We start from the raw sequence: 21971 nt of genomic DNA on the forward strand, positions 1-21971 counted from the left end.
CCTGTTTTCGAAGTCAGATCTCAATTTAGTTAAGGCTAAGTGAAAAATCTCATCCTTAAAACATAGTGAATAGAAAGGACCTCATACTGGAAGTAAGAAAACCTGGGAAATGGGGAAGGGTGCTCTGGCTGCTCTGCTGCAGTTTGCCTGAAGAACCTGGACCAGTGACTTAATCTTTCTGAACTTCAGAGACCTCAGATAAGACTATTTCTAAGACCTCTTCAGATATTAACATTATTCAGCCTAAAAATGAACAGGCACAAATGTGTTTAGTTCTCTCAGAGAGTTAAGTCCACTGCATTAAGAGAATGCAGTAAGAGAATTGGTTTTCCAGTTGAACTGATTTAGGAGCAAGCACTGCAACTGCCCTTACTTGATTCGTGGAATACCATGTACTGTTGGAGATTTTGGATTTGGGTTTTTTGGTCTTTGGTTTGTTTTTGTTTTGCTTTACTTTGTTTTAATAAAGGAGAAATGGTATGAGGATATACTCAGGAATAATACACATTAGGTGCTCAAGCATTTCCATGATGTATATGGCATCATGTCTTTAAGTATCCTGTGGTCGTCTTATAAAATCACATGGTCACTTCCTAAAGCCTAGTGAAAGATTGGTTTTCCATTTGGGGCAATGGATCTCTCCCCTGACTCTTGCTGGTTCTACCCAGTCTATCCAGATAAGCTGGTTGTATATGCCTATTTCATTCTAGTATCTGCCTTCTTACCTCATGGCCCTTCTCTTTCCTCCCTAGTCTCTATCCCATTTCCAAAACTAGTGTCTTGATGGCGCTGACATGAGATCTTGGGTTTATAGTGCTCATTTCCTAAAAAAAAAAAAAAAATTTAAGTGAGGAACTCTAGACCTTAAATAAATGGTCCTGCTAGGAAAGACTCAAGTGCGTGTCCTGGGACTTGTGTTTATTGACACTTATGAGACTAAATTGCCATCCACACCCAGCAGGTCCAGTCTCTGTTATACATCCTTTTTCCTTGCCAGACCTACTCTCTCTCCCTGACCTCCTTGTGCTGCACCCTGCTTGGCTGCTTAATCCCTCCTGCTTTAACTAGAGTCTGGATTTGATACCTTATCCACTTAGATCTTAAATGACTGCGGCTTGTGATTTTCAGAGTTTAATTCCAGGTCCTTATTCTTTCTGGCCAGTTCTGTCTTGTTACTCATAATCCATTAAAACTTTCTCTGGAAACTTTCACAAAAGCCTATTTGGAATTAAATTGTATTTGCCTGGCTATTATGCACATTCACATAAGTGATTGATGTTAAGAGAGAGCCCACTTTGCCACCCACTGCCTTGACACCCCCTCAACCCACCCACTTTGAATTGTCTGAGAAGTTTGCTGACACCACTGAGAATCTACCTGGTTTCAGTTTCCACATATTTTGGTTGACCTGGTTTCAGCACAGTTGAAGCTAAAGTCCAAGCTAAAGTTTTTCTAGTGTCAAGAATGTTTCATCCCGAATAAAGCTGGAAGAATAGTTTGTCTTGTTTTTTCAAAGACCATATCTCTGACTCTTAGTTCTTCATGTGCTCAGAGGAAAAGATGGCTTATGTCCTGGCCACAACTAAATTTTGGATCTACTAAAGCTCATGGAGGGCTGGGAAGTTCCCTTGTAGCCAAAGGCCCATTTTCAAGTTGTTGGAGTTCCTGTGTATACCATAAACCACCACCTTAGTATTATCTGGATTCTGCATTTTCCCCATGATCCTCTGGACTGAGTGCCCCTCTTTCCCACTGGTCATAAAAGTCTTGTTCTGATTACAGGGGGCTCAGATCCTGTTCTAATAGATCCTTATCCACTCCTGCAAGAGCAGCAATGCAAGAGACAGTTTCGCAAAAGCATGTCATAAAAGCTAAAGACACCAGCAGGGAGGTACACAATACCTGGTCCATTGACCTAAAGCGGTCAGTTGAGGATGCAACATTTTTTGTGTTACTTAATTCTGTAGTTTACAGCCCAGGCCCCTAGAAAAGCCTAGGAAGAAAGATGGCCTCCTCCACTCTGAGGATTCAGTCTACTACAAGTACCCCTTCTGGCTGGGCACAGTGTCTGTGTAACAGAGGGCACTGTCTCTTTTTCTTTTTTAGCAGATCCAACCAGCTATGCCACAGGGCATATTTGCTGAGCTATGGCCGAGGAGTCTCCAACAAGAACCATGAGGGAGAACAACTTTCAGCTTTACTTGGCATTGCTCTTACATCCTGGAAGGACCTAAGATGCTTTTGCAGGGTGCTAGGACTTGGCACCCTCCATCATATCAAGGCTGTGGAGCACGGTACTGGGGTCGTTAAAAGGCACCATGGAGGACATGTTTTATTGCTCTTGGTTTTCCAATCCCATGTTTGAAAAGCTGTCTGGTGCACTGTTAAACCTTCATATGGGTCAGAGGGCTGTGGCAGCAGCCACTACCAGCTCCTTCCCTGCTGACCTGAAAATTTTTTCTTTGGACTGGATTCCAAACCTTTTCCTGTCTGTGATCACATTTTTGTCCTCATTTTTGTCAGTGTATTCACTATAGTGCCCTTTGTATCCATACACAGATGGTCTCCATGCCCTCAAGCTTGCAAAACCCTGGTTAGATCATATTGTCCATACCCTTTTGGAATTCAAAGTTTACATTCTAATTTTATATTGTTTTTCACTCTCACTCCCAGACTGATGTCTTGATGGAGAAGGTGGACCAGAGATTCAAGCATGCTTTCTAGAACCCTAGCAGGGTTACTGAATTATCTCCATTACAAGTTCAGTTACAGATTCAGGCCTTCTGCTATAGACATTCTGATAGACTATGATCTAAGAAGGGTCAACTTGTGCCTGAGGGGAAGATACCTCCAGATAGTTTTATGTCCTGACTTGGAAAGCGTTTACCAGCCACCTTATAGCTATACTCTGTCTCCAAAGTATCAGGGACCATACACCCCTAGAAACTTTAAAAGAAAGCACAAAGCTACACTCTTAATGTTACAGTGATTGAGCCCTAATGTTTTTCCACTGTCCTAGATTGTAAAATTCCTGTTCTTGAGAAAAGATGTCTTCCTACCTTCCCTTTGTAGATACTTGTTTCAGTGTGTGGCCCCATGGTCCCTGTCATTCCCAAGGTGTTCTTTCTACCATGAAATCAAGCACCATAGCACTGAAACACTTAATTATGTTTGCTTATTCAATACTGTGAGTTTGGTAGAAGCAAGGGCTTTCTCTTCCTCACGGTTTTGTTTTTGAGTTTCAAAAGCATGCCTGTCACTCTCTGGGCACTCAGATATTTGCTGAATACATAATTATAGAAATGCAAGTAGGAATTGTGCTGTTTGCTTTTCCTTGCCTTCTCCTTTAGCACTCTAAGTAGACCTGAACCATTCTCCAGCCTCTCCTCACCCGCCTTCTTCCCATGTTCCTTCTAAACAACATGGTAGTTTTGTCCAGACTGACTAACATGATCCTTATTCACCTGCTGATTACAAAAGATTGGAGATAAAATAATCATTACTGTATCTCCTCATTTTACTGAAGGCCCAGAGAGGTAAATTGCCCAAGATTATACAGCAAATCCACTCCATAACATTCCATTTCCCCTGCTTCACCCACTAGGCTGGCTACCTACTCATTTTATTTCTGATCATCACCCTATTCCCTTTCCACAGGTTCTTTCATATCAGCCTTCCAGACTTTGGGAAGAGGCTACCGTCTGGACTTTAGCCCATACTAAGCTTGTAGAATTTTCTGTCACATCTCTTGTGTGGAATTAGGCTTTTTCTTGGTGCTAAGCAACTTCAGGGATTTGTGACCTATGGCTATACTGAGATATACTTTATTAAATGCCTACGATTGCTACATCATTCCGGTTCTTTGGTAGATTTACATCTTTGATTGAATGTAGCCAGGAAACCTTATCTAGAAACCTCTTTCAAGTCTTGGCCACACCCAGGGCAAGCATCTGGAGCCAGTGCTAATAGTATTTCTCAGTTCTTTCTGGAGGGTAACCATGTGTTCAATCCATCCATACTTCTACCACCACCACATTCTCTGATGATGTAACTATATCCAGTACAGGCAGTTGTTTCTCCCAAGTTATCACTTCTCATTCTGAAGTAAAAATAATTTCCCAAGCCAGAAGGATCTTTCAGGCATAAGCATCTAGTCCTCCACTGCCTGAAACTTTTGCCCTAGGCTTTTGTTTCCTTCCCATATTGAAGGTACTGATTTGGCCTTGTCTGTTTCAAGAACAGTGACTAGTGCATGATTGAAGTAACCCAGCCAGTCTTTGATGGTTGCTGTAGCACAGAAGATTAGGTAATTTGGAAAACATACTACTATGACCCCCAAGGAAATAGTAATAAGGTCCCAACTAGTTTAATGGAATGCGAAAGGAATGAATATAAGGTATAGTGCTAAGTAAATTGTCTTGGTTTTGTGTGGTAAGGGAGGAAGAGTTGGGGTCAAAATTAGCACAAATGTAGGGCCTGGGTGGCTGGGAGAATGTTAAAATACCGTTAGCAAAAACAGAAAGCCACAGAGAACAAGCAGGTTTAGCCAAGGCTAGGGGGTGGGAGGACAAATTCAGTATGAGACGTAATAGATGGGAAGTTCCACTGAACATCCATGTCATATTTATTAGGCAATCAGAAGTATGGAGCTAGAGGTCAGGAAAGAACTCTAGGACAGAACTTTAGAAAATTTCCAATACTGAGTTGGTTTTGAAGTCACAGCATTGTTATATATAAGAGATGGAGATGGACAGAGCCTTTATTGGATATATGCCCATTTAAAGATGGAAAGTGGGGAGAGGACTAGCTTCAAGAGGTTAAAGTTTGGACACTTAAACATCTTTTAAACAGGATTGAAAATGAGAGGTAGGACAGAGTAAAGATGTGAGAACATTATGGAAAGGTAGTTTTTGGATCAAGGTAGATAGGCTTTGAGCTTGAAGTACCCAACCTTGACAAGAGTAAAGAAAACAGCAAAAGCATGGAGACCTTTCATCAGAAGTGGGAAGCTGCAATGTGTGTCCCCAAAATCAAGGTCCCTACGAAGATGAGGTGGGCACAGAGTGGCTGCGAGCATGAGGGAGGCAGAAGAATTTGAAGTAAGAGGTAGCTACCATAAGGAATATGGGCATCTCCAGGGGGTTACAAGGCTGGTCACCAGCAATGAGGGTGCCGCTGAGGTGGGATAGCTTACACGGAAAGAACAGTCATGTTTGGTGGTTTTTCTAGAGCAACATCAGCAGTTGGTATCTGGAGGAGGAGTAATGAATGGTGGGAGGACAGTGAAAAAGGGAAACTGTCTTCTAAGTGGAGTGTCTGAGCAGGACATCCATGCCAGGGGGAAAAGGTATGAGAGAGTCACAAAGAGTAGGTAGACTGAGAAAGGGAGGAGTTTAGGGGCTAGAGGTGACAATGAGGACAGAGAGTGATTGTGCCTATCAGTAAGAATGGAATTAGGTTTGGTCTAGGGCGAGGAGTAGATCAATATGTAAATGTTTTGGAAACTAAAACACCAGGTAAAAATTACCATTCCTAATCTACAGCTAAAATGTGGTTCCCTGTTCTTAATAGATGATATTTTCCCTGATCATTGTTAATTTCAACAATATTTTCTTCTCTTCCTGTTTGGCTGAAACATCCTGAGGTTTCCCACTCTCTCATGTTCTAAGGTCAGACTTCTGAATCCTCTCATTTTAGTCTAGGTCAGTGATCTTCAACCTTGGCTGTGTACTGGACTCACCTGAGGAGATTAAAAAAAAAAAAAAAATTAGGTGCCTAGCCCTGACCCTGGAGAATCTAATTTAATTGGTCTGCTGTATGGCCTGGACATAGGATTAAAAAAAAAAAAAATCTTCCCAGGTAATTCTTCTGCAAGGCCAACAAGGTTAAGATCTATTGGTCTAGGTATTCTCCCAGGTGAGAGTAACAACTCCCATTAATGAGTTGCCCATATTGGGAACTACCTGGTGAGTACAAGAGGACTACCTTAACCAGGGCTGTATTACAAGTGTGGCTGAGCATATGGACTCTGGAGTCACATGCCTGGGTACGCATCTCAGCTCTGTGATTACAGGAAAGCTCTGTATTATCCAGAATAATGCCTACAGAAGAGTGAGGGTTAAATTGGGTAATATAACATGCTTAGCACAGTGCTTGGCACATGGAAGAACTCAACAAATGTGTTTGTTAATATTTGTGTTGTGATGTCATGAGTACTTTATTCTAATATGAAAAGGCTGTTTTTCAATAGGCCCACACAAGTCAAATTCAGTTTCCTTCACACACTATTTATTTTGTATCTAGACATTGTTTGATGAAGGAAAATTGCAGGTTATCTTATTTTTAAGTTGAAACAATAAAGCTTCATGATTATAGTGATTATTTGTAGCAGCACTTAGTGCTATAGTGAAAGATGGCAAGCGTTACTTTTCTAAAAGTTTCAGTCGGTTGGTAAGAAAGTAGCCACAGGGTGGCTCTGTCCGAAGCCCAGATTTCATTTTGTGAGGGCTGAGCATGGACTGTGATTTCTTTAGAACCTCACTCTGGAAGGAACCTGCCCAATGAGAGTTCATTTATTTCTTTTCCTTTTTCTCAAGTTTCTTTACGTAACACCTCTGCAGTACTTATACCATTTAATTTTTGTGTTAAATGTCTTTAAAAATAAACAACATAACCTGCCCCTTACGCCTGTCATTCAGCCTGGCAGGTCCTTAGTGGGCTAGACCTACCTTTCTGATGAGCTGCCCGCCCCCAGCGCAAGATGATTGTTTGAGAGGTAAAAACTCTTGCCAAAAACAACGTTAAACTTTTAATGGATGTTAACATACTTGCATTTACAAGCAGTGAAGTTTGTCACCTTCATGTTGTTATTTATGCAGCATTAACCTTTTTCTCCAGATCATTGAGACTGAAAATATGATGGACCGAATTGTGACTGGCTTGTCTGAGTCTAGTGTCAAGGTGCGGTTAGCTGCCGTCAGGTATGAGCTTTAAATGGTCTGAATAAAAACCTTTTGCCATATATTTAACCTGTTTCCTTTCTGGTCCTTCACTGAGTAAACACAGACTACAAATGTTCCTCAAAAATCTGCTCAGGTGAATTCATAGAGTATATAACATTGTTTAACAGAGAGCCTGGCCTCCAAACCCCATAAAGTGGTCTGATGTAGTTCACTTAACAATGTAGATATGCTTGAAGTGTACATTAGTCATTGTAAAATGCCAGCCAATTTGTTTGAAAAGTAAAAGTTTTGATTTCTTGTGAAGCTAATTTTGATTATTCTTTGTAGATGTTTGCACAGTTTATCCAGATCTGTGCAGCAGCTTCGAACCAGTTTCCAGGATCATGCTGTTTGGAAACCTTTAATGAAGGTAAGAAGAAAGGGTCAGCCAGTAACAGCTGTACTCACAGACCCTAGAGTGAGCTGAGCTAGCTAACACTACTCCCTGGTCTAGGAGTATGTCTGATTTTTGTGTAGAGCATTTTGAACGCTTATCTCCTCAAATCATATTCTAAGCATCTACAAATGCTTCATGTGTGAGGGGGAACTACAGGCCTGATTTTCTTTCTTTTTTTTTTTTTTTTTTTGTTTTGAGATGTAGTCTAGCTCTGTCACCCAGGCTGGAGTGCAGTGGCATGATCTTGGCTCACTGCAACCTCCACCTCCCCGGTTCAAGTGATTCTTCTGCCTCAGCCTCTCTAGTAGCTAGGACTACAGGTGCGCACCACCACGCCTGGCTAATTTTTGTATTTTTAGTAGAGACAGGGTTTCACCATATTGGTCAGGCTGGTCTTGAACTCCTGACCACGTGATCTGCCCGCCTCAGCCTTCCAAAGTGCTGGGATTACAGGCATGAGCCACTGCGCCCAGCCAGGCCTGATTTTCTTTTATTAACTAAGCTTTAGTTACTCATCTGATCTCCCTATTTGTTTAATATTACACCTTAACCTTATATCCAGAATTATCCTTGTAATTTTTGGTTCTGAAAAGCAAAAGAATCTGCCGTTTACAGAGATAATGTGTTGTTCTTAGTCTCGGCAATCCCTGGATTTTTTTTTTTTTTTTAAATAGACACAGGTTCTCACTGTGTCACACAGGCTAGAGTGCAGTGGCTCAATCATGGCTCACTGCAGCCTTGTGCCCCCCCGGCCCAAGTGATTCTCCCACCTTGGCCTCCCAAGTAACTGGGACTACAGGTATGTGCCACTATGCCTGGCTAATTTTTTTTTATTTTTTCGAGACAAGGTCTTGCCAAGTTGCCCAGGCTGGTTTTAAACTCCTGAGCTCAAGTGATCCTGCCTTGGCCTCCCAAAGTGTTGGCTAGGATTACAGGTATGAGCCACCATGCCTGGCCCCTGGATATTTTTTAACATAACATTTTTGGTGTTAGGTCTTCTCTTCAGGCCCCTTTTGTCCCCCCCAAAAAAGGTTCAGGACAAATGAATCTGAATCAAGACTTAGAGCATGTATCAAGTGGCTGCTAATAATGTTATCCCCCGATACATTACAAAACTTGGTCTTTGGTCTATCATTTTTTTTCTTAAGTGATCATATACCTTGCATTTAGTCAACTTGATTTTTTAGAGTTTTGTTTTGTTTTTGCATACCTGCTATGTACTAAGCAAAGCCTTCAAGTACAGTGAGCTGCCAAAAACATTTTATCACAGAACTCTTACTCTTGGCTTAAAGCTTTAGGTTTAGGGGGCGGGGGCATCAATGTGGCAGAAATAGGCAAGAGACCATTCAGGCAGGAAGAATATAAAGTGGGCTTTGAAAGCAAGAGGAAAACAGGAGGATTTTCTGGGGAGCAGAATAGCATGAGGAGAAACATTATGTATGGTATGTGTAGGGAACAGCAAGTATACCTTTATGACTCTAGTGGAGCAGTGGGATATAATGAGACATACCAGTGGACAGGTAAGGACGAAGTGGAAGAGTTAGACCAATGCCAGTGGCCTTGGGAATTGACATGCTGAGTGGTTCTTCCATTGAGGAGGTTCATCTAGTGACAGAGTATGTGATTTATGTGTTGAGGTCCTGGAATAAAGCAGTAGGAGTGGCTTAGGAAAGACCATATGAACCCTGGAGCTACTTCAGTGGAAGGAATGATAGATTGAGTGTATGATTCACTACTCAGGAGCTGTCAGGGGGACACCAAGAGTTTTCTATTTTCTAGTCTAAACAAGTGTCACAATATGGTCTTATGAGGCCTGTCAGAACAGTATGTTTCTTTAACAACTTATTTTCAGTGGGCCTGCCTAAGCAGTATGTAACATTGAACTTGACCCATTTTCATCCATTGGCACATCTTCCTGAGTTTCACTCTTTTTCACCCTATTAGACATATGTCATCTCTTCTGAATACTCCTCATTCTCTGAGATCCTTTTGCTTCCTGAACCTCATTAAGAGCCCCAAATTTCAGAATGGTTATTTACCTACACTCTACTCTCCAGCTACAGTATCAGTGCCTTTCTATGCTTGGAACACACTTGCTTATGGAGTGTGCCAGCTCCCACCAGCAAAAGTTTATTTCAGGACCACCATCCCTTATCCAAAACTGTTGGGGCCAGATTTGACATTTCTGGATTTTTTAAGGCTCTCCTCAGTTAAGTGGTGTTTTCTTTTACTATTCCCACTCTTTATTATTCTTAGATTGCACCTTTTTCATAGCAGCTTGATCTTGATTTATTGATTATCCATTCAGGAATTTTTAAGTGCTCTTCTGCTTCCCCAAATAATTCCCTTTTCATCCAGAGCCATTTTCCCTGCTCGCTCAGCTCAGTAGCCCTCTATCATACAAATCAGAAATGGAGTAACATGGTTTCTCTTTAGTTCTTTCTGTGAAAAGGTCTGGTGAGCATTCTAGAAGGGTACATGTGGATATAATCACTCTCAAATTACAATTTTGCTGTATGTTTAAACTATAGTATTAAAAGCTTGGAGGTAAACAAATGGTTTACTTCTGATACTTTTTGGTCTCTAGTCGAGAGGCATAACTATTGATTTTTCCCATTTGCTTTTCCATGTTTTTAACAGTTGGTTAACAAACTGCAAGAAGGTAGACATTTGGTTTTAATTTAAAAAATTATTTGTGACTATTTTTTGTTCCTATTTTGGTGAAATTGTTTGGTCAGTGTTAGATGTCAGCTTCTGAATTTCACATGTCATACCTTACACTGTGCCAGGTAAGTGGTTTTTAAGTTTATAGGGTCTCTTCTGCTTTAGTTTATCATTAGATGTTATCTAATTTTAATGTTATTTAATAAAACTTGATAAAAACAAATTAATTTCTATAAACAGTAACATTTAAAAAATGAATTAGGTCAACCAAAGCAACTTTTTAAAGACTTGATAGGCATTGACTTATTTCAACCAGTGTTTCTAAGTAGTATAATTTTGGAAAATGATTATTTCTCTTAATGTAAAAACCATTATCGAGCACCCATTTTGTGCAGTGCCACTGGGTTGCTGCAGGCTGGTATAAATTAGACCATAGATACATAGATTATTTCTTCAGGAAGCTTAACTCTATTAATTAAAGGGGACATTGGCATAACTGCACAAAGAATTTGAATAGGTTGATGGTCATGAGGATCCTAAGAGAGGTCACAAATCATGGCAATGGGACCCCAGAGGAGGATAGAATGACTTCTGACTGAAAGGGCTGGGATGACTTTAAAGCTTGGATAGGGGTGTACCTGAGAGATACAGGAAGGGCAAGGAAAGGAAAGGGTGAATAGGGCCTTAGGGAAGTTGTGACAGACACAGAGCACAGCATGCATAGTATATGAGATTTGATTTGATCTTTATCAATGAACAGTCCATAGGAGAGTTAAAACACAATATCTTAGGAGAGCTGCTTCTACTTTATAATTCACGCTTATTCTTGAGAACTTCAGACTTTGTTTAGCCAAGGAAAGCAGATAATATATTTAACTGTCTGAAATTTTTTGTGATTACCCATTTCTGGTTTGTATAACTAGAGCTCCTAATACTCCTTTTGGGATCCTAAGCCTGAGCCTGATCTGATCCCAGATGCAGAGGATTTAGTTGAAGTGATTATTGCATATAAATGGTGGTATTTATGAAGACCTTGTCTCTTAGAATCTAGAAAGAACAGGTTCTAATAATAGCTAATAGCAACTAACATTTATCATCATGCTATGTTGCCTTCTAGTTCAGTGAAAGTCCGTGGAAGTTAGTTTACTGATACCTATTATGTGCCTGATAGCATCAGCAATTATGGTACTAAATTACCATTTTCAAAGCCTTATTTATATAGCCATTACTATGTGCCAGTTACTATTCTAAAACCTTTTTATATATTTATTCTCATCACAATCCTGTGAAGCAGATACCATTTTATAGTTGAGGAATTCATGTACCTATTTAGTTGTTGAGCCCAAATTTGTATCCAAGTAGTCTTATGTTTTTCATTTCCCTGCTACGGTACTTCCCTTATTATTCACTATATCACATTTAATCCTAAATAGTTCTGTCAAGGAGGTCTTATTTTCCTCAGTTTATAGATGAAGAAATACAGGCTCAGGCTAGTTAGTGGAAGTGTCCAGTTGGAACTAGGTCTGTGTGATTCCATTTCTGAGAACCAGTCTCCCACACTGTCCTGCCTATGCAGTAGTAGCCTGCTTGATTCATCAGTGCTCCTGGTCAAACAAGCCCTTCTAAGGACACATCAGAAAGTCAGGCTGTATGACCATTCTGTAGACTCATAAGGGGCTTGACTGATGGAGTAGAATGAGCTCACTTACCCCAGAGCAGTCCCTTGGCCTTCAAGCATTTCACATAGAGTATCTTTCCCTGACATGTCTCTCTCCTCCCTGCAAGAGCCCCCAGTGAGGCTGCAGCTTCTCCAAGCAAGACAGATTTGAGGGCGTTAGTCCGTCATAATTATAGCACTAGGAAAAGTTTGACACAGTATCAAGTGGATTCTTCCTATCTCTCCAGTACGAAGAATCAGGTTGAAAGATAATTGTTCTTGTTTTTATTTATATTTTATATCTCATTTTATATCTCATCTTCATCATTCCAAATCATTAATAGTATCCTTTTTTAATTCCATAGGTTTTACAAAATGCACCAGATGAAATCCTAGTGGTAGCATCTTCCATGCTGTGTAATCTTCTTCTTGAATTTTCTCCAAGCAAAGAGGTTAGTATTGATTTTCTTTTCCTAGACTTTGCCCAGTCCAGCTAGAGCTTACTCAAATACTTTTTATAGTAGTTGACATTGAAATTTGTGGGTTGGGTTTAAAAACTACTTCGGAATTGTTTGATTGCATAGGGGTAGGGGTGTGCAAATAAATCATTCATTTTAAAATACGGTTATCATTTCCCATTATTCTTTTTATTCTATCTAACATATTCAGCTTATTTAAAAGATATTACATCTTAAAGTCTATCTAAACTGCCTGAAACTGTGAATGTAAGAAATAATTTTTCTTACAAATAGTATTCTCAGGCTATCTTTACTAAAGAATAAATTAAGACTAAATTTTGTAAACCAGGATTATAAGTCATTTCAAGTACATAACTGCTGTCATTGGAAAATCATCTTTTGATGTTTAATGTTAATGGTAGTTGTTTGGGGAGGGGTTGGATGGGGGTTCCCTTCTGCATTTTATAAAATATTTGAGTATGTATTCTTTTTTTTAATAGGAAAAACTAAAATATACCTTAATGAAGAAGGGGAAAACCTTATACAGTTAGTTTTATTATGTCATAATACCCCTCATCTGCCCAATCATGAACTCAGGTTTATTGTGCATTTAGTTGTCCCATTTGTGTTGAATTTATTTGCTGCATTATAACACTTGTAGGCATTGACTATAATTAAGAAAGGTAGTATTAATAAGATGGAGGTTCTGGCCAGGCACGGTGGTTCATGCGTGTAAACCCAGCAGTTTGGGAGGCCAAGGCAGGCAGAACACTTGAGGTCAGGAGTTTGAGACCAGCCTGGCCAACATGGTGAAACCCCATCTCTGCTAAAAGTACAAAAATTAGCTGGGGGTGGTGGTGCATGCTTGTAATCCCAGCTACTCGGGAGGCTGAGGCAAGAGAATCACTTGAACCCGGGAGGCAAAGGTTGCAGTGAGCTGAGATCGCGCCACTACACTGCAGCCTGGGCAAAAGAGGGAGACTCCATCTAAAAAATAAAACAAAACAAAAAAACAAGATGGAGGTTCAGAAATAGTTATTCAACAAGCAGGAATCTTGGAACAAACAGGGCAAGACTGGTAGTTACTCTGATGGAAGAGAAAGGCAAAACAGTACACCAGAGCTTCCATCAGTTCTCTGCCCTGTAGATGGGGTCTTGGCCTGATGATAATCCAGTCACAGCTTGTGTACCACCGTTAATCATCCTTAACTGCTCTTATATTGCTCCAGATCTACCTTCAGGATATTTAGGGTCTAGTTAGGAAATAGGTAGATGAGCTCAGGCAAAGGATCACTAATACGATTTTTTTATATTGAAAAATTAACTCCCAACCGGGGCAACATAGCAAGACCTTGTCTCTACTAAAAATTAAACAATCAACCAGGCATGGCACACACACCTGTAGTTCTAGCTACTCGAGAGGCCGAGGCAGGAGAATTGTTTGAGCCTGGGAATTTGAGGTTGCAATGAGGTATGATCATGCCACTGCACTCCAGGCTGGGCTTCAGAGCGAGACCCTGTCTGAAAAAATTAAAATTAAAAAAAAAAAAAAGTAGATTCTGAACCAAAGTGGGGGAGGGAAATGCTATAAGAGCATTTTTTTTTGTGCCAACTGACAAAATTAGAGTATGGGCTATAGATTTGATTAAAGTATTGTTTTAATTTATTATTACCTTTCCTGAATTTGGTAACTGTACTATGGTTATCTAAGATAATATCCTTGTTTTTAGGAAATATACATTGAAATATTAAGCATAAAAGGGGCATGATGTATGCATCCTACTTTCACATGGTTCAGAAAAGATAGATAATGTGGATTAGGTACATAGTACGAGCGAGATGATAAATTAACAATGGCAAATGTTAAAAACTGGCGGATCTGGGAAAAGAATATCTGAGCATTCCTTGTATTTTTTGCTACTTTATAAGTTTGAATTTATTTCAAAATAAGTTTTTAAAATATAATTTGTACAGTTGAGAAATGTATACCCCTTTTTCTGGGTATATAGATCTGAATTGCTTCTGACGTTTCTATAATCCTCTTGACAAGTGACCTTTAAGCATTCATTGGTGATGGTAAATCTTAATCCTCTAAGGTTTGAATATTTTTTAGAAATTACCAAAAATTCATGTTCAGTCAAGTATCATAAATAAAGTTAAGTAGTTAGACTAAAGCATGGTATTTTAGATGTAAAATGTGGCATGACTGTAAAAGTACAGGACTGTTTTGCTTGTATAATTGATAAGTAGTCCTGAAAATATCCTAAAAGATAAATTCTGCAGCATGTTTGGAATAAGACTGACAGCTTGGAAGGAGGATGATTTGGTTGTCTAAGTTCCTTTATATTTCTTTCCTTTACCAACCATATTACTTCATAGAGTTTGTAAGCAATGCACAAGATGTACACATAAAGCAGAAGGTGACAGAGTCTCAGCGAAAGATGAGAGTGGGGAGCTAGGTAATGGGATCATAAGGGTCTGTGTGAAATGTACAGATAACTAGAATGTCTCCTGAATCCTCCAGGACTACAAGGATAAAAGGAAATGACAGAGTGGTTTGGTTTTGTTTTCTTTTTTCTTTTTTCTTTTTTTTTTTTTTTTTTTGGCTTTTCGGATTTATGAGAAAATAATTGTCTTTGCCCTTCTCAAGGTGATTTTTATGGCTACATCACTCCCTGCTTTGCAAAAGTTGCCTGGAATTGAGTAAGAGTGGGGAAGAAATCACAAAGTGCCAAGGTATATGCATGTTTAGTTTGCAAACTGGACTTTAAAGCGGTGATTTTTTTTTTTCCCTGTCCAATGGCAGCCAATTTTGGAATCAGGAGCCGTAGAGCTACTTTGTGGATTAACTCAGAGTGAAAATCCTGCTTTACGAGTGAATGGAATTTGGGCTTTAATGGTACGTTTCACTTTTATATATATCATAACTTACAAAAGGAATACAGCTATTGTCTAAGTTAGAACTATAATGTATTATTTGAAATGTCTGGAATTTTCTTTTTCAAAAATCTTGCTATTTTGTTCTAGTTTTCTAATGACTGGGACCTAGAAGGCTTAGTATTAAACTAACAGATTTAACTGTAAGCAAGTTATGCCTCCGTTCTCTTGTTTATTATTAAGAAAAGTGAACAGATGTTGAAACTTAGCTAATTCTGGGAAAATAAATTTTCCTTATCATGAACATTATATTTTTGTGTAGCGCCACCTACTTTACAAAGCACTTTCGTATCTCCTTTGCTCTTCAGAACAACTTTATGATACCAACCAGAGAGTTCTTACCATACTTTATAGATGAAGTAAACTAAGGCACAGAATGATTATTTTTTTTAATTGGCAAATAAAAATTATGTGTGTTTATAAAGTACAGCATGATGTTTTGAAAGATAAATAGATTGTGGGATGGCTAATTTGAGCTAATTAATTAACATATGTATTACCTCACATATTTAACCATTTTTTGCAGAATGATTAACTTGTCGAAGGTAATAAAATTGGTGCATAAATACTTAATAATTTTTTAACAGTTTCTAGTAAATAATTTGTAATATATTGTAAAACTTTGAGGTTAGAGAACCATTTCTCCTTAAGATTATTAAAATTTTCTTGAAGTTGTAAATAGAGTAATCCTAAATTGATTTTTAAAACATATTTATACTATTTACAGTTTAATTGCTCTGTACCAGACACTAAGCTGGGCGTTTTATATTTATCCCTAATTCTTATTTTAAGATATATTGGTATATATTCACTTTACAAATGGCAAACTAGGACTCAGGGAGGGTAAGTGAATTGTGAAGGTGAAGGCCTCACAGTTAATAATGGAAATGGGTTCAGAACCTTTTCCAAGCCTGTATTCTCCCTGTTCCATGCTATATCTGCTGTGTTTTTATACAGACTTTAGGATAGAAATAATTATCTTCTAAGAAAGCAACAAATCTGTAGTTTCACAGATATTTTTCTCCCGAACTTTGCACAGCTTTTAGCACTTCTCTTTCTTGAAACTCCTTCCCAGGACTTATTTTTTTTTAACTCACTTTCTACCTAGCTTCCTTTTCAACCTCTTCTCTGAGAACATTCCCCCAAGTTTCAGTTTCTGGTTTCCAATTCTCATTACATCAGTTTCAGGGACTTCATCTCATAACATGGTTTCAACTTCCCCTAATAGGTTACTTTGAAATCTACATATCCAGATGTAACTGTTACCTGTTTCCCACATCTATCACTTAAATGGCGTATGGGACTTCGTTTCAGAATTCTCTGACATGCACAACTTTAATGTTGGAAACTGAACTTATTTCACTCCTCAAATCTGTACAAACTATCTTATTCTCATCAGTCTTCATATTACCAGCTGCTGTGTTTTCTCTCTGCAAAATATAAAACCTTAGAGTCATCTCTGACCTGGGTCTCTTGACACATAGAGAGTATTCTTTTTGCTCTGCCATGCTGCCTCACATTATTATGTAACTTGATGGCTAATGTCTTAGCTCTTTAATTAAAATAAGTTCCTGGAGGGCAACAACCACATATTATGTCTCTAGTTTACAAGATTTTTTTTCCTTTCTTTCTTTTTTTTTTTTTGATACAGAGTCTCGCTTAGTTGCCCAGGCTGGAGTGTAGTGGCATAATCTCAGCTCACTGCAACCTCTGCCTCCTGGGTTCAAGTGATTCTTGTGCCTCAACCTCCTGAGTAGCTGGGATTACAGGCGTGTGCCACCACACCTGGCTATACAAGAGATTTTTGTATCAAAAGTTGATTTGTAAGTTGTTACTTGGAATTTATCATGGTTTTTGTTTTCTTCAGACATGTATAGCTTGGGATTAAGCTGGGTTAACCCATGATACAAATTAGAGAAAAAGGAGCAAAATAGCTACTAGCCACCCGGGATTACTGGTAGCTCAGACACACCTCCTACCCTCTGGAGAGCTTCCTGTGTGATACAGCCCAGCCATGCCAACACCTACCATAGTATTGTGAACACAAGAGATGTTTTCATGCCAGTAAAGTTAAGAAAACCCACTGCTTATTTTCTTCCGTGAGTACTTTGAAATCATTCTCAAAAGGCATGGCACAGTATAAGCATTAATAGTCATTTCGTGTACAGCAGGCAACTTGATAACCATAAAGATATTCTCAAAAGTGATAAATGAGTTTTGTATTTATTTGAGAAGTCTTAAGACATTCAAATGTCTGTACCTAAAAGTGGTCACATTCCTCATGTAGAAGTATATCTAAGAGTAACAGTTACGTTTCTCTTGACGGACAGAAATATAGGTGATTAACAAGAATCAGGAAAATAGATTGATTTATCCTTAAAGATTTTCTGCAGATTCTGTTTGTACTTTGAAAATTATCAGAGTTGGCCAAGCCTGGTGGCTCACACCTGTAATCTCAGCACTTTGGAAGGCCAAAGCAAGTGGATCACGAGGTCAGGAGTTCAAGACCACCCTGGCCAACATGGTGAAACCGCATCTCTACTAAAGATACAAAAATTAGCCGGACGTGGTGGCTCACGCCTGTACTCCCAGCTACTCAGGAGACTGAGGCAGAATTGCTTGAACCCGGGAGGCAGAGGTTGCAGTGAGCCGATATTGTGCCACTGCACACCAGCCTGGGCGACAGAGCAAGACTCTGTCTCAAAAAAATAAAAAAAAATTACCAGAGTTACTATTAAAATATAATTTAATAAAGTAAATGTAGACATGATTCTTGCAACTTCTTTAATCCTTTCAGAATATGGCATTTCAGGCTGAACAAAAAATAAAAGCAGATATTTTACGAAGCTTGAGTACTGAACAGCTATTCCGGTTATTATCAGATTCAGATTTGAATGTGCTGATGAAGACATTGGGACTTCTTAGAAATCTCCTCTCCACTCGTCCTGTAAGTAAAATCACCCAGGCTTCCAAATTAGCTAGCCCTGCATATGCATTGCAAGACATTGCTCTCTCTCTATGCTCTCATTAACATCTGCCCATGAGTGTGATTCAAATGCTGCCCCCTTCCAAAGAAACAAGGAGTTGATGTCTAAACCTGTCACCTTCGTAGGTGTTCTGGGAGCTGCTTCACCATATCACCCCCTATTCTCCACTCCTACACTGCTTATCCTGTCTCCCTCTAATCCCTGGAACAGAGGAAAACATGACCAGTGCCTACCTTGATTTGTTACTTTTTTCTTACCTGGTATGCTGTCCAGGATGGATTTTCTCATCTGCCTAAATCACTTATCTCTGGGGCCTCTGCTTCTTTCCCTTTAGAGAATTCTCAGAGCCATTCCATAGACCATCTCCCTACCCACATTTACGGGATTGACCTCTGAAGATGCCAGTGTAGAAAGCAGTGGATACGTGTCAGAGTAGGAGAGGCTGAGCCTTGCTGGTGGGATACCTCTCAGTGTTCTCTAATGTTCCCCAAGAAACAATGCAAGTGGCCTTCAGGTAGATGAGGAAATATGAGTGGTTCCCTTCTCTGTGCCCCACAAGTTGTCATTATGCATTTATTCTCCAAGATAGTATTAGGAAATCTACACTGTGTTTTCCATGTCTCTGGCTTCCCCCATTACCCCAGTCCATTTTTTATGCTTCCCCCTCTTTTTTTTTTTTTTTTTTTTTTTTTTGAGACAGAGTCTTGCTCTTTCCCCCAGGCTGGAGTGCAGTGGCACAGTCTCCGGTCATTGCAACCTCCACTTCCCGGGTTCAAGTGATTCTTCTTTCTCAGTCTCCCAGGTAGCTGGGATTACAGGCGTGTACCACCATGCCCAGCTAATTTTTTGTATTTGTGGTAGAGACAGGGTTTTGCCGTGTTGGCCAGGCTGGTCTCGAACTCCTGACCTCAGGTGATTGGCCCGCCTCGGCCCCCCAAAGTGCTGGGATTACAGGCGTGAGCCTACCGCACCTGGCCTTTGCTTCCTTTTTCTTTAATATATTTGGGTTTGAGGACCCCCAATGATTGTGCTTTCATATTCTGTCAGGTCAACTTTATGTATGTATGTATGTGTAATGTGTATATACATGTGTGTGTGTGTGTGTATGACATATTTGAAGGCAAACTGCAGCTTCACAATATAATAAACACTGTTCTTTGGCATCTAGTTCTATATGCTATAGTGTTTTGCATGAAGCAGTTGTGAATCATATTGTTTTAACTTTTAGAAGCCTTGTATTCGTCCTGTGGTCTTTGTTTCTTTGATAATTATGGATTTCCCATTGTTTTACAGCACATAGATAAAATAATGAGTACTCATGGAAAGCAAATTATGCAAGCCGTCACTCTTATTCTAGAAGGGGAACATAACATTGAGGTCAAAGAGCAGGTACGTTGTTCCTTTTTCTTGGGGAATATTTTCTGAATGTGAGCACAAAGGAAGTTCTTAAGAGTCTCCTGAAATATTCAAATCTGCAGAAGACAGAGTGCTGAGATGGGAGATGCTCTAGAGATAGGAAGAAATATCTTCCACCATCCCTTAAACTCTCTTTAAGACTTCTTCCTGAAATAGAGGAAAACATGACCAGCGTCTACAGTTTTGCTCTCTGTGTCATGCATTGTGCACACTGTCCCTGTCTCTACAGGAGCAGTCACCTTTCATCATCCTGGAATGAATCCTTTTTCCAGGATAAATAAGTGATTTCCAGGATAAATAAATAGTGGTTTCTAGCCCTCTCTGCTGCCATGCTCTCAACTCAAAATTCCTGCGACTCACTGATAAAATAATTCCTCATCCTGGAGATAGTTTTCATTTCTTTTCTCTTAGGAATCTTATTCCTCATCCCATAACCCTACTTCCATTAAGTTTCAGGAGGGCAAGTTAAGGGTGGGTCCTAAAGTACGAAGCTGTGCATTTATCAGGACAGTTGGGAATTATTTTTCTTTATTTTCTTTATTTCATGGGAGTTTTAATGAATATATTTTATTTTGCTCTAAAAACAAAGGTCACCTGCAAACTTAAGATTTTAACACAGGACCAGAGATACTGGCAATCTTCAGTTTTTTGACATAGGTTTTGGCTACATGGTTATGTTCTCTTTCAAAATTCATTAAGCTGGACGGGTGCAGTGGCTCATGCCTGTAATCCCAGCACTTTGGGAGGCCGAGGCAGGCGGATCACGAGGTCAGGAGATCGAGACCATCCTGGCTAACACGGTGAAACCCCATCTCTACTAAAAAAATACAAAAAATTAGCCGGGTGCGGTGGCGGGTGCCTGTAGTCCCAACTACTGGGGAGGCTGAGGCAGGAGAATGGCGTGAACCTGGGAGGTGGAGCTTGCAGTGAGCCGAGATAGCACCACTGCACTCTGACCTGGGCAGAAGAGCGAGACTCCGTCTCAAAAAAAAAAAAAAAAAAAAAAAAAAAAAATTCATTAAGCTGTAGACATATAGGTATGTCTATCTGAAAGAAACTCGCCCAAGGTCATCAGTAGAGAGTTGGACCCAGAGAGTCTAACTTCAGGGGCTGTGCTTCTCATCTTCTGTATTCTTGAGTTAAAGTAATTCAGCCAGCGTTGGAAGAACAGTCCAGGAAGTAAGAGTTGTAGGTCTTAGGAGCTGCAATTGAATTTGTGAGCAAAAAGTTGGTAGGTTTGATAAAGTGATTTTAAGACAGATATTTTACGTGATATCTCTTAAAAATTTTTTTAAAACTGTGTTTTGATGAAAAAAATTTAACACAGAGAAAGTATAATCTCATAAGCATCACTAAAATTAGCTGAAATGAAATCCATTACTGAAACACAACAATGAAGAAAGTACATTGTTGAAAATAAACCATTGTACTTTGAGAGGATAGGAATGAATTTTGTCTATAAAGACAACTTACCTGGATAGAATTTCAGTAACTTGAAAAGCGAAGCAAGACAGAATGGTGAGGCAAGATTTGAATGAGGGCAAAATGAAAGACCAACAACAGTATTGTTTTTGCAGGACACAAAGGAACTTTCTCATACAGATTTTGGAAATGATCTGGAAATAGGCGAGTATGGGAGGCTAAACAGTCAGCTGACTAGCTAGAAGTTTAATGCTTCTCAAAAGCACCTGATAAGTTATTTTTTTGACTGACATACAATTGACATACAATAAGCTGCACATATTTAAAGTATACAGTGTTTCAGTTTTGACACGTGCATCCACCTATGAAACTGTCACCACAGACAAGATAGTAAAACATATGTATCACTGCCCTTAAATTGGGAACAAGACAAGTATGTCCATTTGTACCACTGCTGTTCAACATTGTGCTGGAATTACTACCAAGCACAAGAAGGCAAGAAAAAGAAAGAGGTATACAGATTGGAAAGGACAGTATGAATGCCTATAATAGAAAATGCCATGGACTCACCAAAAATTCTAGAACTAATAAATGAGTTAAGCAAGGTCACAAGATAGAAAAGGCAGTTGTATTTTTATATACTAGCAGTGAACAATTGGATATTGAGATATTAAACAGTACCATTTGCAGTAACTTAGAAAAAAATGAAATTCTATGTATAAATCTCACAAGGATCTGTATACTGAAAACTATAAAAACACTGATAATGAAAGAAATCCAGGACCCAAATAAATGGAGACATATATCATGCTAAAATGTTGGTTCTCCCCAAGTTGATTTATAGATTAAGCACAGTCCCAAGCATAATCACAGCATGTTTGTTTATAAATATTACTATAGATGTAAATATCTAAAATCTGTGCCTTTACATATAGATTTTAAAATCTGTATGAAAAAGCAAAGGAACTAAAAAGCCAAAACAGTTTGGAAGAAAAAACAGGAACAATTGGAGGATTCACAACACCTTGTTTC

The 21971-nt window shown here is 39.2% G+C and overlaps 1 protein-coding gene across 31 annotated transcripts in view; it reads left to right on the forward strand.

Moving 5' to 3' along the window:
- ARMC8 (armadillo repeat containing 8) overlaps window positions 1-21971 on the forward strand; it is a 110990-nt gene that overhangs the window by 69490 nt on the left and 19529 nt on the right. For all 31 annotated transcript variants that reach the window (XR_010155799.1, XR_010155801.1, XR_010155800.1 and 28 more), the window contains 6 exons: window positions 6898-6980; window positions 7290-7371; window positions 12085-12171; window positions 14984-15076; window positions 17912-18061; window positions 19395-19490. Coding sequence is in view for 26 of the 31 variants with exons in the window: in XM_016942018.3 (XP_016797507.1) it covers window positions 6898-6980; window positions 7290-7371; window positions 12085-12171; window positions 14984-15076; window positions 17912-18061; window positions 19395-19490 (591 nt within the window). In the remaining 5 variants the exon portion in view is untranslated. The remainder of the gene's footprint in view (window positions 1-6897; window positions 6981-7289; window positions 7372-12084; window positions 12172-14983; window positions 15077-17911; window positions 18062-19394; window positions 19491-21971) is intronic.

The sequence above is a fragment of the Pan troglodytes genome, chromosome 2, assembly GCF_028858775.2.
Source record: "Pan troglodytes isolate AG18354 chromosome 2, NHGRI_mPanTro3-v2.0_pri, whole genome shotgun sequence".
Classification (NCBI taxonomy): domain Eukaryota; kingdom Metazoa; phylum Chordata; class Mammalia; order Primates; family Hominidae; genus Pan; species Pan troglodytes.